This window comes from Panicum hallii, chromosome 1, assembly GCF_002211085.1.
Source record: "Panicum hallii strain FIL2 chromosome 1, PHallii_v3.1, whole genome shotgun sequence".
In the NCBI taxonomy this organism is placed as follows: Eukaryota; Viridiplantae; Streptophyta; class Magnoliopsida; order Poales; family Poaceae; genus Panicum; species Panicum hallii.
This window is the reverse complement of record NC_038042.1, coordinates 51,108,148-51,121,471: the sequence shown is the minus strand read 5'-3', so window position 1 is coordinate 51,121,471 and position 13,324 is coordinate 51,108,148. Positions and strand designations below refer to the sequence as shown.

The following is a 13,324-nucleotide window of genomic DNA, read 5'->3' as shown; positions in this document are numbered from 1 at the left end:
CATTAGCATTCCATATCTGCTTAGCTTGATAATTACCAGAAAGATCCTACGTTTGGTTGGATGTTTGCATTACTCCTGGCGATTTGCATCGCAAGCCTCCTAAGCTTGATTCCACTTAGAAAGGTGCAAGTCTCTTTCTCTTTTATTCCCTCCATTTTCTCAGGTACAGCTGTTGGAAGGCTAAAAATTGTGTTTTATGCTGATGAGGCCGGAAATAGTTTTTTTTCCAAAAATAGTTTAGTTTTCTTTTAGAAAATCATGTTCTCATTTTCTTATAGAATCAACATCGAATAGTAAGATGTTTAAATTATATTCTTTCTTGTGGTTTAAAAAGTGGATAAGATCCTCCACCATCCCTCTATCTAAACCAACCTAGCCCCAGAGCCAAGGAGGCCAGCACGCCCTCTCTAACTGCCAAAAGTCAAGTTGATGAACTAGACTGAGTCTCACAACCTACACTAGAGATATGTAAAGATAACTAAGTACTACTCATTAGTATTTCTAAAGTTGAAAAAAAAGGTCAACAACGATGTGTACAGATATGACGAGATCATCTCTATCATATCCTCATGGGCAAAATTAGCTCATGCAGACATGAAAAGTCATAATACCTCAATGAAAACGAATTTGGTGTAGATAGTTCACTAGAGATTTGTTGGATTACCCCTAATAGCAATTGTTTAGTAAATGCATAAATTTCTAAAACACCAAATTAATTTCAATGGATAGACCATGGAGTGTATCTTGATAGTACATCTATTTGATGCTCTAGATATTAATATACTTTTCTATAAAATTTATTAAAAAATAGATAAGATTGATTTATGACGATTCTAAACCATCTATATTTTGATACGGAGGGATGGGAGTATACTTGCTATAAATGAAGAGCAGATTTGAATCCAAGCCATTAATGTGACATGTGTGAACGCGCGCTAGTCTTACCCCAACCATTGCACGTCACATGTTTCAGTCTTCACATTACCAGTCACATTCAGGCTTCAGAGTCCACGCATTACTACAAATTACAAAACGCCGACCGCCTGACGCCGTGAGCTGTTTGCTCTCAGGGCATGTTTGTATCAAGATGACTATAGTCCCATTCTATCGGATATCTGAACACCGATTAGAAGTATTAAATATAAATTAATTATAAAATTAATTGCATAAATGAAGGCTAATTCATTAGCATATAGACTAATTCACGAGACGAATCTACTAAACCTAATTAATCTATCATTAGCATATGTTTACATAGCACAACATGGTCAAATCATGGACTAATTAGGTTTAATGGATTCGTCTCATGAATTAGCCTCCATCTTTATAATTAGTTTTTTAATTAATCTATATTTAATAATTCTACTTAATATCCAAACTTCGGATGTGATAGGAATTAAAATTTAGTCAAGATAATCCAAACATATGCTTAGTTTTGGAACAACTCTTCAGTACGCCGCTGGTACTTTGGCCGCACATCAAGCAAGCATTCGGCAGTGCGGATTCACAACCGGTGCTTCCTGAAGAACTGGTGCTTGCACAGGGGTGTGATTTTTGCTGGCTTAGTAATCTTCGATTGGATCCAAATCTTGCGTTTATCTGCAAGACAGATTTTGGCTGCCTTTTGCTCCCGTCGAGGAAACGGACATTTTGGGTAAGCTCCTTTCGTTTCTTCAGGATTTCCTACGTATTTTTTAATAACTTTTGCTTCTACGTCATCTCGCCTCGAACAGAAAAGTTTGCAAATGCCGAGGATCGAAAAGATTGCCCACAGAATATAATGGCTGGGCACAGGCCGGGGCACTGACTGAACCGTAGTAACCACTTGAGATTTCTTGCTCTCCCATGGAGGCCGACCACGCGGACGAGATCGACAAGTGCGAGGCCGGCGGCGACGTGGGGCCGGAGCCCGAGCCCGGGGCTGCGTCGCCCGCCGCGGCGGCGCTCGAGCACCAGCAGCCGTGGCGCGAGCAGCTGACGGTGCGGGGCCTGGTGGCCGCGGCGCTCATCGGGTCCGTGTACACCGTCGTCGTCATGAAGCTGAACCTCACCACGGGGTTCGTGCCCACCATGAACGTGTCCGCCGCGCTGCTCGCGTTCCTGGCGCTCCGCGGCTGGACGGGCGCGCTGGCCCGCCTCGGCGCGCGCTCATCGTCCTCCTCCTCCTCCGCCGCCAGGCCCTTCACGCGCCAGGAGAACACCGTTGTCCAGACCTGCGCCGTCGCGTGCTACTCCCTGGCGCTCTGCGGTACGTGCCAAAAGCTGCCAGCTCAGTGCGGCGGCCGGTCGCTTGCCTGCTCTGCCATGGCCGCGTCATGGCGCGTGTCGTGACCCGTGAGTTGGTTGGTGTGCGCGCAGGGTTCGGGTCGTCCACGCTGGGCCTGAACAGGAGGACGTACGAGGCGGCCGGGGTGAGCACGCCGGGCAACGTGCCGGGGAGCGTCAAGGAGCCCGGGGTCGGGTGGATAACCGGGTTCCTCGTCGCGAGTAGCTTCGGCGGCCTCCTCACCTTGATTCCCCTCAGAAAGGTGCCTCATTTCACAAACAGAAACCCTGTTCTGAAAAATCGACTGCTGAAACTGAAAGTGTACCGTGATTCAGGTCTTGGTCATCGACTACAAACTGACATACCCAAGCGGGACTGCCACGGCTGTTCTTATAAACGGGTTCCACAGCCCTCAAGGAGACAAGAATGCAGAGTACGCGTGGAGATCATCTCCCTTTCCATCTCCCTTTCTATGCTCAGATCAGTGTTACGGAGCTGATTAGTATGCATCTGTGGAGAAATGATTCGAAACTCTGAATCGTCTGACTGATACTCAACTGCAGGAAGCAGGTCCGTGCGTTTCTGAAGTATTTCGGTATCAGCTTCCTGTGGAGCTTCTTCCAGTGGTTCTACACCGGCGGCAGTGCCTGCGGATTCGCTCAGTTCCCTACGTTTGGCCTCCAGGCCTGGAAACAGTCGTAACAGTCTTCATCTGACGCTCATCGTACTTCTCGTGTTACAAAAAATGGCGATCCCTCTGAACTCTGTCGTTCGTCGGCTGCGGCTGCGATCAGGTTCTTCTTCGATTTCAGCATGACGTACGTTGGATCCGGGATGATCTGCCCGCACCTCGTGAACCTTTCCACCCTCCTCGGCGCGATCCTCTCCTGGGGGATTCTGTGGCCACTCATCAGCAAACGGAAGGGGGACTGGTACCCTGCAGACGTGCCGGAGAGCAGCATGACCAGCTTGTATGGTTACAAGGTTTGCTGATTCATGCTACTTCACCTGAATTCTTCAATCCAGTGAATCTTAGCATTTTGGTGGCTCTGCCGTGCAGTCATTCCTGTGCATAGCTCTGATCATGGGCGATGGCCTCTACCACTTCGTCAAGGTCCTCGGCGTCACTGCCAAGAGCCTGCATGAACGATCGAAACTCAGACGTAGCGACAACCGAGGTAGCTTAAATAGCCGGCTACAGCTGCCGCTAAATCCGGCTATAGCTATTAGGAAGGGCAGCCGCTATGGTATTTAGCCTGCTAAAATCAGCTATAGCCCGCTAAACGTCGTAATGGCAGCCCTGCCACTGAACGCCTTAGCCGGCGATTTAAAACCGTGTTCTTATACATGAATCTTCAGTAATGCTGATCAAAGTGACTCGAACGGTTGAACGAGATGCAGTGGCCGACTTGGACAACGCGGCCGCGATCGACGACCTGCAGCGGGACGAGGTCTTCAACCGGGACTCCATCCCGGCGTGGCTCGCGTACGCCGGGTACGCCCTGATGAGCGTCGTCGCGGTGGTCACCATCCCGATGATGTTCCGGCAGGTGAGGTGGTACTACGTGGTCGCCGCGTACGCGCTGGCGCCCGTGCTGGGCTTCTCCAACTCCTACGGCGCCGGGCTCACGGACATCAACATGGGCTACAGCTACGGCAAGGTCGCGCTCTTCGTCGTCGCGGCGTGGGCCGGGCGCGACGACGGCGTCGTGGCCGGCCTCGTCGGCTGCGGGCTGGTGAAGGAGCTGGTGCTCATCTCGGCCGACCTCATGCACGACTTCAAGACGGCGCACCTGACCATGACGTCGCCGCGGTCGATGCTCGCCGCGCAGGCCGCCGGGACGGCCATGGGCTGCGTCGTCACGCCGCTCACCTTCCTCCTCTTCTACCGGGCGTTCGACGTCGGCGACCCGGACGGGTACTGGAAGGCGCCGTACGCGCTCATCTACCGCAACATGGCCCTCCTGGGGGTCCAGGGCTTCTCGGCGCTGCCCAGGCACTGCCTGCCGCTGTCCGTGGGGTTCTTCGCGCTCGCCGTGCTCGCCAACGCGACGAGGGACGTCCTGCCGCCACGGTACGGGGGGTACGTGCCGCTGCCGACGGCAATGGCCGTGCCGTTCCTCGTCGGCGCCAGCTTCGCCATCGACATGGTGGTGGGGACCGTGGTGGTCTTTGCCTGGCACTGGATTGACGGCAGCGAGGCCGCGTTGCTGGTGCCAGCGGTCGCGTCAGGCCTGATCTGCGGCGATGGCATATGGACGTTCCCTTCGTCGTTGCTCTCTCTTGCCAAGATCAAACCGCCGATCTGCATGAAATTCACATCTGGAAGCTAGAGAAATGGACTTCTTGTCATGTATGGATGTTCGGGTGTATACTTGATACTGTCCTGATCTGAAGAAAATGATGGATTGCATAAGTTTGGGTGTGCACATGTTTACCCACTCGAAGGATAAAACTATTCCGATGAATTTGCCTACCTCCTCCGTTCCAAATTGTAGATCGTTTTATCAAATTTAGATGCATAATTTTTACTATGGATCAAGACGCAATGTATATCTAGATGCAAAATCTATGCATCTAGATCTGGCAAAACAATCTATATTTTGAAAATGGATGGAGTATTAAAAAAGGAATATTGTAGGAACCTGCGCTAGCTTGCTGGCAAGATTGAAGTGCATGATGAGCGTGCCATTGAATGCTTCTTTGAAAAGGTGAGGAGTGAGCTTGAAAGTCTAGTCTATGGTTTCTAAAATCTACTAGGGGGCATGGCCGCATGGGGCATGTGTTTCCATCTTGCTTGCCGAACATTTAAATGTACCCTCCAATACTGATTCTTAGTGGAAGCGCTTCGCTTCTGCGCTCAAAACTGCTCCAACTTGGATGTTTTTCTTACCATTAATTACAGTGTCACCTAGGACTTGTAGATGATGTGGTGCTATATAAAATGAGAATGAGAAGAAATAGTTCAACGAGAAAGCCGATGTACTAGACTCTATGAAATATTTTATTGGAAGATAGTGGTGTCTGCCTGATAGTAGGTTGGGGAGAAAGATTATTGGTGGATAGGAGAAAGAAATTGAGTGACTAATTATTTGGTTAGGCTATTGATATAAATAATTCATTGATAACCATAGTTTTTAGGACCGTATCAATATAACATGGCGCGATATGGAAACTACAAGGTGGTTTCTATGATGAGATTGCACTAATTCACTGTCCCCTTTCTCTTTCTCAGCTCAATTGCATCCATTTTTATCGAACACAAAAATAAATTTCTATCTCGATTATGGGTACATGAGGAACAATGGTGGCCAGCATGAAAGCACACCGGACTTTGAAGTTGGATATTTATTGTTTCATCTTCTTCATGTTAAATTCATGCTCTGTGACGTCGGATGCCTCCATTAAAAGTAACATATACTACTTGCTTTGTCTCGGAGAGCTTGACGAAATGCTTGCTAGGGGATGTTCGTTTACACCGGATTAAAATTTAGTCCCGTCACATCGGAAGTTTGAATATATCGGAAGTTTGAACACCAATTAGAAGTATTAAATATATGTTAATTACAAAACCAATTGCATAAATAGAAGATAATTCGCGAGATAAATCCATTAAACCTAATTAATTCATAATTTGACCATGTTGTGCTACAATAAACATATGCTAATGATGGATTAATTAGGCTTAATAGATTCATCTTATGAATTTAGCCCCAGCTTATACAATTAGTTTTATAGTTAGCTCACGTTTAGTCCTTTAGTTAGAATCCAAATATTTAATGTGATCTGCAGATACAAACACCCTCCTAATGTCAGAAACGACCTCCAATCTCTTTTGATTCCAAAAGCTTGTCAGTGTGATGTCTGACATCTACACTGAAAGTGACAACCACTTTCACCTTTGTTTCCAAAAATTTACGAAAATGCTCGATGATGTTAGGCAGCTACACTAAAAATCCCTCACTTGTTTCTAATCCCTCACTTGTTTCTAAGATCTTGTCAAATGCTCTTTTAATGTTAGACACATGCAACAAAAAGTTGCCAAAAACACTTTTGTGATGTGGGGCGACACTGGAAATGGCATCCACTCCTTTGTTTCTTATAGATTGTCAAAGCACTGTCAGACTCCGATACTGAAAATGGCATCCACTCTCTTCTTTATTTCTATAACTTGCATTACATCAATCAAGCACTTGTTCTATTCCAACTTCCAAGTACTACTAAAATAGTTAGATTTACTGTATTTCACCCGTGGACAGTGACTATATATGACCGTAATGCTCGTGTGTTCCAGAAAAGGAAGAGTAGTCCGCGGGCAAATCTTTAAGGACGACGCTTGATGCATTGTCGTAGTTCTGTTGAGATCGAAAGCAGGTCGCATTCAGGTAGCACGGCACGCATGTACCTTGTGTCCTTGTGTAGCTCTGCTGTCCGCCTAGCTGGGTCGGCTTCTTTGGATTATGCGGCTGATCCCTCACTGGCTCACTGCCCTGACTCTGCTAACTCGGCGAGCCTCTTCCTCTTCTTGAGCGCGTGGCGCGCCTTCGGCCAGCCAAGCCTTCCTCATTACTCTTCTCTATAGAAAGGGGCGAAACTTCAGGCTACTGCTGTGCCTAGCTCCGCTTATTTCTTCCTCGGCAGCCATGGAAGCCGCTGCCGCTCGGGGTGGGGTGCCGGCGCCCGAGATCGAGAAGTCCGTCGCCGACACCGAGGACGTGGAGTCGGAGCCCGTGGCGGCGGTGGATCGGCGTGGGGAGGAGCGCGTGCCGCCGTGGCGGGAGCAGGTGACGGTGCGCGGCCTGGTGGCGGCGCTGCTGATTGGGTTCGTCTACACCGTGATCGTCCTCAAGCTGGCGCTCACCACGGGCATCATCCCCACGCTCAACGTCTCCGCCGCGCTGCTCGCCTTCCTCGCGCTCCGCGGCTGGACGCGCGCGCTCGGCCGCCTCCGCCTCGGCGGCGCGCCACGCCCCTTCACCCGCCAGGAGAACACCGTCGTCCAGACCTGCGCCGTCGCGTGCTACACCATGGCCTTCGGTGGTGCGCTCCCGTGCGAAATTCCCAATTACCTCCCCTATCCTCTTTCCTTAGCCACGCCCAGTCTTCTATTATAATAAATTCACGTGTCGCTTGTTGATGCACATATAAAAATTGGAGTTTGGTGCTGTGCAGGTGGGTTTGGATCGTCGCTGCTGGCTCTGGACAAGAAGACGTACGAGCTGGCCGGAGTGAACACGCCGGGCAACGCGCCGGGAAGCTACAAGGATCCTGGCATCGGGTGGATGACCGGATTCCTCCTCGCGATTAGCTTCGTTGGGCTCCTCAATTTGCTCCCACTCAGAAAGGTGCCTCCTTTGTTCTTCTCCACAAATTTTGCCTGATTTAAATGGATCATTAGGACAGCATGCAGTACATTGCCAATCTTTTCTATCTAGATTAGCTTTCTGCAGTTCTAGCAGAAGAGCTGGTAATCTACTAGGTAAGAAAATAGGTTTAAAAACGAAAACAGAACAAAACAAGAGAAACTATGCTCGGGTTGAAGATGCAACGAGCCTAGCTGTCCATCATTTTTTTTTTCAAAAAAAAGAGCACAACAAGGAGCCAGCGGCAGGGGCAACTTATATTCCATAGAGAGTTAAAATGATAGTGAAAGGCCAACAAGAAGTAGCTGTTGCTAGGAAGTTTTGCAACCAGAGATGAGCAGCTGCTGCTCTCCTCCAAGCTTAATCTTGGCAATGATAGGGTTGCCGTAGTTTTCTTAAAAAAAAAATCTTGGCAATGATTTTGCCGAAGAGATTGGTCACAGATTATTCATAGTTTGCAAAGAGAATATTCCAATCAGATCTGCATCTTCTAATATTAGAATAGATAATATATGTTGTGATATCGACACTTAGTTTGTGAATAGTGTCCCTGTTCATACTAATTTATTGGATACCAGGATATACTAAACATAACTAGCATTTTTGGAAGGATACACTAAACATATTACTTTGCAATATTTTGTAAATAAAAGTACCATTTCCTTAGTTCATAGTTTGTAAATTTTTGGCCTGTTTGGCAGCTCCCTTACCATTTTCCTTGAAAAAAAGTAGCGGCCTAGAATACAACTGTCAACTGCATTGCCTACATGTGCAGATGAGTAACGGTCAAGTGGTGGCAAATGCTCCCGCCTAAATTCTTGTTTTCAAACGACTTGGGCTCTTTTTTCATAAAGATGCAGAAGGCCCAGTCACTAAAAGAATTCCCCGACTCTTATTTTAGGCTGGGTTCGCTCACCAAAATGATCATAAATCTTTATCTTCTTTCATTTGTATGTTGCATCTCATTATTTGCATAACATTTCAGGCTCTGGTCATAGACTACAAATTGACTTATCCAAGTGGGACTGCAACTGCTGTTCTTATAAACGGATTCCACACACCCAGAGGAGAAGAGAATGCAAAGTATGGAACAGAACTCACTTTGTGCTAATTAGCAGTTGATTCACTCCCTAAGTGAATAGGCTGAGCTCCTGCCATTTTTTTTGGAAACAGAAGTGATGAATTTACAACCAGTATTATTTTTTTTTCTTCCATGTTAGGAAGCAAGTCAGTGGATTCCTGAGGTGCTTCGGGATCAGCCTCCTATGGAGCTTCTTTCAGTGGTTTTACGCAGGTGGCGAGGGTTGTGGATTTCTTCAATTCCCTACTTTTGGTCTAAAGGCTTGGAAACAAACGTATATCCATGGTTACTCTATTGCTTGTAATGCTGCTTCATACTAATTCATCATCCTCTAAATTTTGAATTCTTTGGCTGTCAGGTTTTTCTTCGATTTCAGCCTCACTTATGTTGGTGCGGGAATGATCTGCTCACACCTTGTGAACCTTTCGACCCTCTTTGGTGCTGTACTTTCTTGGGGGATATTGTGGCCACTCATCAGCAAACAAAAGGGAAACTGGTACCCAGCAAATGTACCAGAGAGCAGCATGACAAGCTTGTTTGGTTACAAGGTCTGCTTGATAATTTACCGTTCTTTCAAATCAGACTACTTCGAATAAACAAAAGGTTTTACAGAATACTTTCATTGTGTTCCTGGTGCAGTCCTTCCTGTGTATAGCTCTGATCATGGGAGATGGTCTCTACCACTTCATCAAAGTCATGGTTATCACTGTTAATAGTTTACACGAACGGTCCAGCAACAAACATACTAAGAAAGGTAAATGTGCATTGAGAAAACCAAGCATTCCCTTATCTCTCCGCCTTTTATTGCAAAAAAATTCATCTGATGCTGAGTGGGTGTATTGCAGTGAAAAATGAGGATACTATTGCAGCAGATGACATGATGAAGCACGATGAGGTCTTCAATACGGACTCCATACCAAACTGGCTGGCATACATTGGATATGCCTTACTAAGCATCATTGCAGTAATTGCCATACCAATAATGTTCCGACAGGTGAAGTGGTACTATGTGATCGTAGCCTATGTTCTTGCTCCAGTGCTGGGGTTCTCCAACGCCTATGGAACCGGGCTCACTGACATGAACATGAGCTACAACTACGGCAAGGTTGCTCTCTTCATCTTCGCAGCCTGGGGAGGCAAGGACGACGGCGTCATCGCCGGGCTCGTCGGCTGCGGGATCGTGAAGCAGCTCGTGCAGGTCTCCGCCGAGCTGATGCACGACTTCAAGACGGGCCACCTGACGTTGACGTCGCCGCGATCCATGCTCGTGGGGCAGGTGGTCGGCACGGCCATGGGCTGCGTCGTCTCGCCGCTCACCTTCGCGCTCTTCTTCCGGGCGTTCGACGTCGGGAACCCGGACGGGTACTGGAAGGCTCCCTACGCGCTGATATTCCGGAACATGGCCATCCTGGGCGTCGAGGGCGTCTCGGCGCTGCCGGCGCACTGCCTGGAGCTGTCGGCCGGCTTCTTCGCGTTCGCGGTGCTCGCCAACGTCGCGAGGGACCTCCTGCCGCGGAGGTACGGGGCGCGCGTGCCCCTGCCGACGGCGATGGCCGTGCCTTTCCTCGTCGGCGCCAACTTCGCCGTCGACATGTGCGTGGGGAGCCTGGTGGTGTTCGCCTGGCGGAAGGTCGACGGCGAGGAGGCGGCGCTGCTGGTGCCGGCGGTCGCGTCGGGCTTCATCTGCGGAGACGGGATCTGGACGTTCCCGTCCTCCCTGCTCTCCCTCGCCAAGGTGAAGCCGCCGGTCTGCATGAAGTTCACGCCCGGGAGCTAGTGCCATGGGGAGCGGCGGTGAGGACGGTTAATTAGTCGATGAGTAAATAGGATGGATGGCCTTGTCGCATGAAGCTGGATTCATGGCTGTGTTTTCAGCGGAGGCAGACCTTGAGAGGCACTGTCTGCAAGTTGTGCAGCGTTTACATGAGTGCGTCCTTTGAGAATTGAGATGGTCGAAGATGTAGCCTCTATTTTTTTTTCACCGTATGTTCCCAGTGAGAGTTCTACAGCAACCTTGCAGTTCGTTTCGCACAATTTGACCCCGAAATCTTAGACCTCGCACCTTTTTCCCCTTCACCTGAATACCTGATACAAGTGCGAACACGGTGCTGCTGAAACTGTTCTTGAAAGCCCATCCATCCCTGTCAGTCTGCCGTCCACTCCTCGTCGTCCACTACCGACCGTTCCTCTGAAGATTTCGTGCCGGCGCCGCTGTGTTAATTTCGTAAACGTTCAGTCTTTTCCCATCTCCGTCCAGAAACGGCCGGAGAGACCCGGACGGAATCCCATCCTCTCTTGTCCTTCAGTTCACCCACAGCCACACTCATCAGGGGAAAAAACCGCACGAGCAGATCGCGTGGACGGTGGACGAATCCGCAAGCAAAACCCTGGGAGTTTGAGTTCCCCGGCGCCTTCCGTTTCGACGCCAAGGAGCGCCGGCGTGAGGAGCAGAGCACCACCTGAGAACGCCGAAACGGGGGGCGCAAAGGCCGCGATCGCTTCGCCGGCTTGTCGGTTCTCATCTCGTCGGATCCGTCGCTCGCCTGCGTGCGTGATGGGACAGCGCGGCGCAGTGGGTGGCCGCCCGGTGGCCCTGGAGGGAGCGAGCGGGATGTCTCGAGAGCTAGCGTAGCACAGTCGTTCGTCTTCGTTTTCCCCGTGCACGCCTCGCTTGTCACGGCACGTCGGCGTCGGCGTCGGGGTCTCACGGCCGGTGACGGCGGTTGCCTCACCTCGGCGGGGAGCGGGCGCGGTGGCTGGAGTCAGGTCAGGTCCGGTCCGGTCCCGCCCCTTGGTTTGCTGTGCCAAACTGCGCTCACGCCCACCCCTGGTTTTCGCGCCGCCGCACTAGCTACGCAAGGCGGGCGACTGCGCGAGATTTTTCCCGGTGCGTTTCCTGGCCGCTTTTTCCGGCCGGCCCTCGTCGGGTTGCACGGGAACTTCCCCTGCCGCGACACTGCTGCTGGACCTTGCATATTTTAATTAGGAAACAAAGGCGAGGCCGCGACCGTGGGTGACGGCGCCCGGCGATCGGACGAAGGTCTCGTACTCTCGTGGCAGGCATGCGCCGCCGCTCGCACCGCCGGCGGACGGTGCCGCCCTCTTCGCGGCCGTTGCCGCACTCTGCCGTCGCCGTCCGCGCCGCGCTCGTCCGTGGAAACACCTCGCGCCGAGGAAGACCGCGCGACGACCGAGGCCCCGGTCGCTGTGTTGTGTCTTCCCTCTCAAAAAAAAAAGGCGGGGTAGGTCCGAGTTGCTCCATTGATTATCCGGTGGGGTAAAATGGCGACGAGCAGGGAATTTGCCCCCAAGGTCCCGAGTCCTGACACGTTTGAGCCTCGCAGTGGAAACTGCGACCTGGCACGGCGCCAGGTCAACACCCGACCGCACCACGCCAACACGTGGGATGACCGCCGCCGCGACGGCTATATCTAGTCAGCACCGGCCGGGTACACGGCAAGTAGCGAACACAAACGGTGGATAGCTCGAGCAGGCAGCCATCCCTAGCTCTGAGATGGCGGGAGGGAAGGTGTACTCGTTCGAGGAGGTGAGGAAGCACAACGCCCGCAAGGATTGCTGGCTCATCATCGCCGGCAAGGTAATCGTCGATCTTCCTTATCAATCTTTCCTATGCCAGTTCCGGTCAGCATGCAAATTAAGGAGCAAAGCATGATCCCTGACTTGACCGGCCGGCCATGTTCTCGCCAGGTGTACGACGTCACGGCGTTCATGGAGGAGCACCCCGGCGGCGACGAGGTCCTGCTGGCGTGCACCGGTAATCCCTCTTCACCTTCCACTTCCCCGCACGCAAACGAGGTAGTAGGAGGTAGCTGACGTGTTCGCCCAGGATGAAAATTAACTCACCCGCCGGCCGCCGCTGGCGTCCTCGTTCCGCGCAGGCAAGGACGCGACGGCCGACTTCGATGACATCGGCCACACCGACTCCGCCAAGGAGCTCATGCCGCAGTACTGCATCGGCGAGGTCGACGCGGCCACCGTCCCGGCCAAGCTCACCTACGACTACCCCAGCGACGCGAGCCCCGAGAAGGCCCCGACGGGCGCGGGCGCCTGGGCCACGACGCTCCTGCGGCTCGCCGCGCCCCTCCTGCTGCTGGCGCTGGCCTTGGCGATGCAGAGCTACGGCAAGGCCAAGGCGGAGTAGAAGACAAGCACGAGGTGCCGCCGTTGATTCCGCTGGGCCGCATGGCTGCAGCCTCTTGGAAGCATCTGGGAGTTGGAGTGGGTTTTTTTTTTGGATAATTAAAGTTCGAGTGGTTGATGTGATTGTGACGATGTGTAATGTGTTCACCTCAACCGCTGCGTATGGTCAAATTTAAATTCCTGGGTATTGTGACGAAGTATATCGAACAGGATGTCTACTGCTAATCACGTGTTCATGGTTTCGCGAAAATAATTTGAATTTTGTTTTCGGGTAACTTTTCGTGGTTCTTCATTTCTAGTTACTGAAGAGAGGAAACCCCATTTCTGATTGCTTCTTCCGCGATTTCAGAAATAAGCGCTAGGTTGATGGTTGTATTATATAAATGAAAACATGGAAAATTCCTACTGAGACTTCATATGTTCACCCTTTCTTCAAAACCAAAGCACTTCAAG

At 50.8% G+C, this 13,324-nt stretch overlaps 3 protein-coding genes across 3 annotated transcripts; all 3 read left to right on the top strand.

The window, feature by feature from the left end:
* Window positions 1-1,845: 1,845 nt before the first annotated feature.
* On the top strand, window positions 1,846-4,647 carry LOC112872878 (metal-nicotianamine transporter YSL2-like). Its single transcript, XM_025935918.1, has 7 exons — window positions 1,846-2,278; window positions 2,359-2,528; window positions 2,602-2,699; window positions 2,830-2,964; window positions 3,061-3,250; window positions 3,327-3,429; window positions 3,662-4,647. Exons 1-7 carry the CDS (start codon window positions 1,846-1,848, stop codon window positions 4,597-4,599), a joined length of 2,067 nt encoding a protein of 688 aa, XP_025791703.1. The 3' UTR covers window positions 4,600-4,647.
* Window positions 4,648-6,764: 2,117 nt separating this feature from the next.
* On the top strand, window positions 6,765-10,691 carry LOC112877539 (metal-nicotianamine transporter YSL2-like). Its single transcript, XM_025941864.1, has 7 exons — window positions 6,765-7,306; window positions 7,439-7,611; window positions 8,615-8,712; window positions 8,850-8,984; window positions 9,069-9,258; window positions 9,350-9,464; window positions 9,556-10,691. The coding sequence occupies exons 1-7, from the start codon at window positions 6,910-6,912 to the stop codon at window positions 10,485-10,487; spliced, it is 2,040 nt and encodes a 679-aa protein (XP_025797649.1). The 5' UTR covers window positions 6,765-6,909; the 3' UTR covers window positions 10,488-10,691.
* Window positions 10,692-11,919: 1,228 nt separating this feature from the next.
* On the top strand, window positions 11,920-13,279 carry LOC112877548 (cytochrome b5-like). Its single transcript, XM_025941876.1, has 3 exons — window positions 11,920-12,308; window positions 12,419-12,485; window positions 12,610-13,279. Exons 1-3 carry the CDS (start codon window positions 12,225-12,227, stop codon window positions 12,870-12,872), a joined length of 414 nt encoding a protein of 137 aa, XP_025797661.1. The 5' UTR covers window positions 11,920-12,224; the 3' UTR covers window positions 12,873-13,279.
* Window positions 13,280-13,324: the final 45 nt, after the last annotated feature.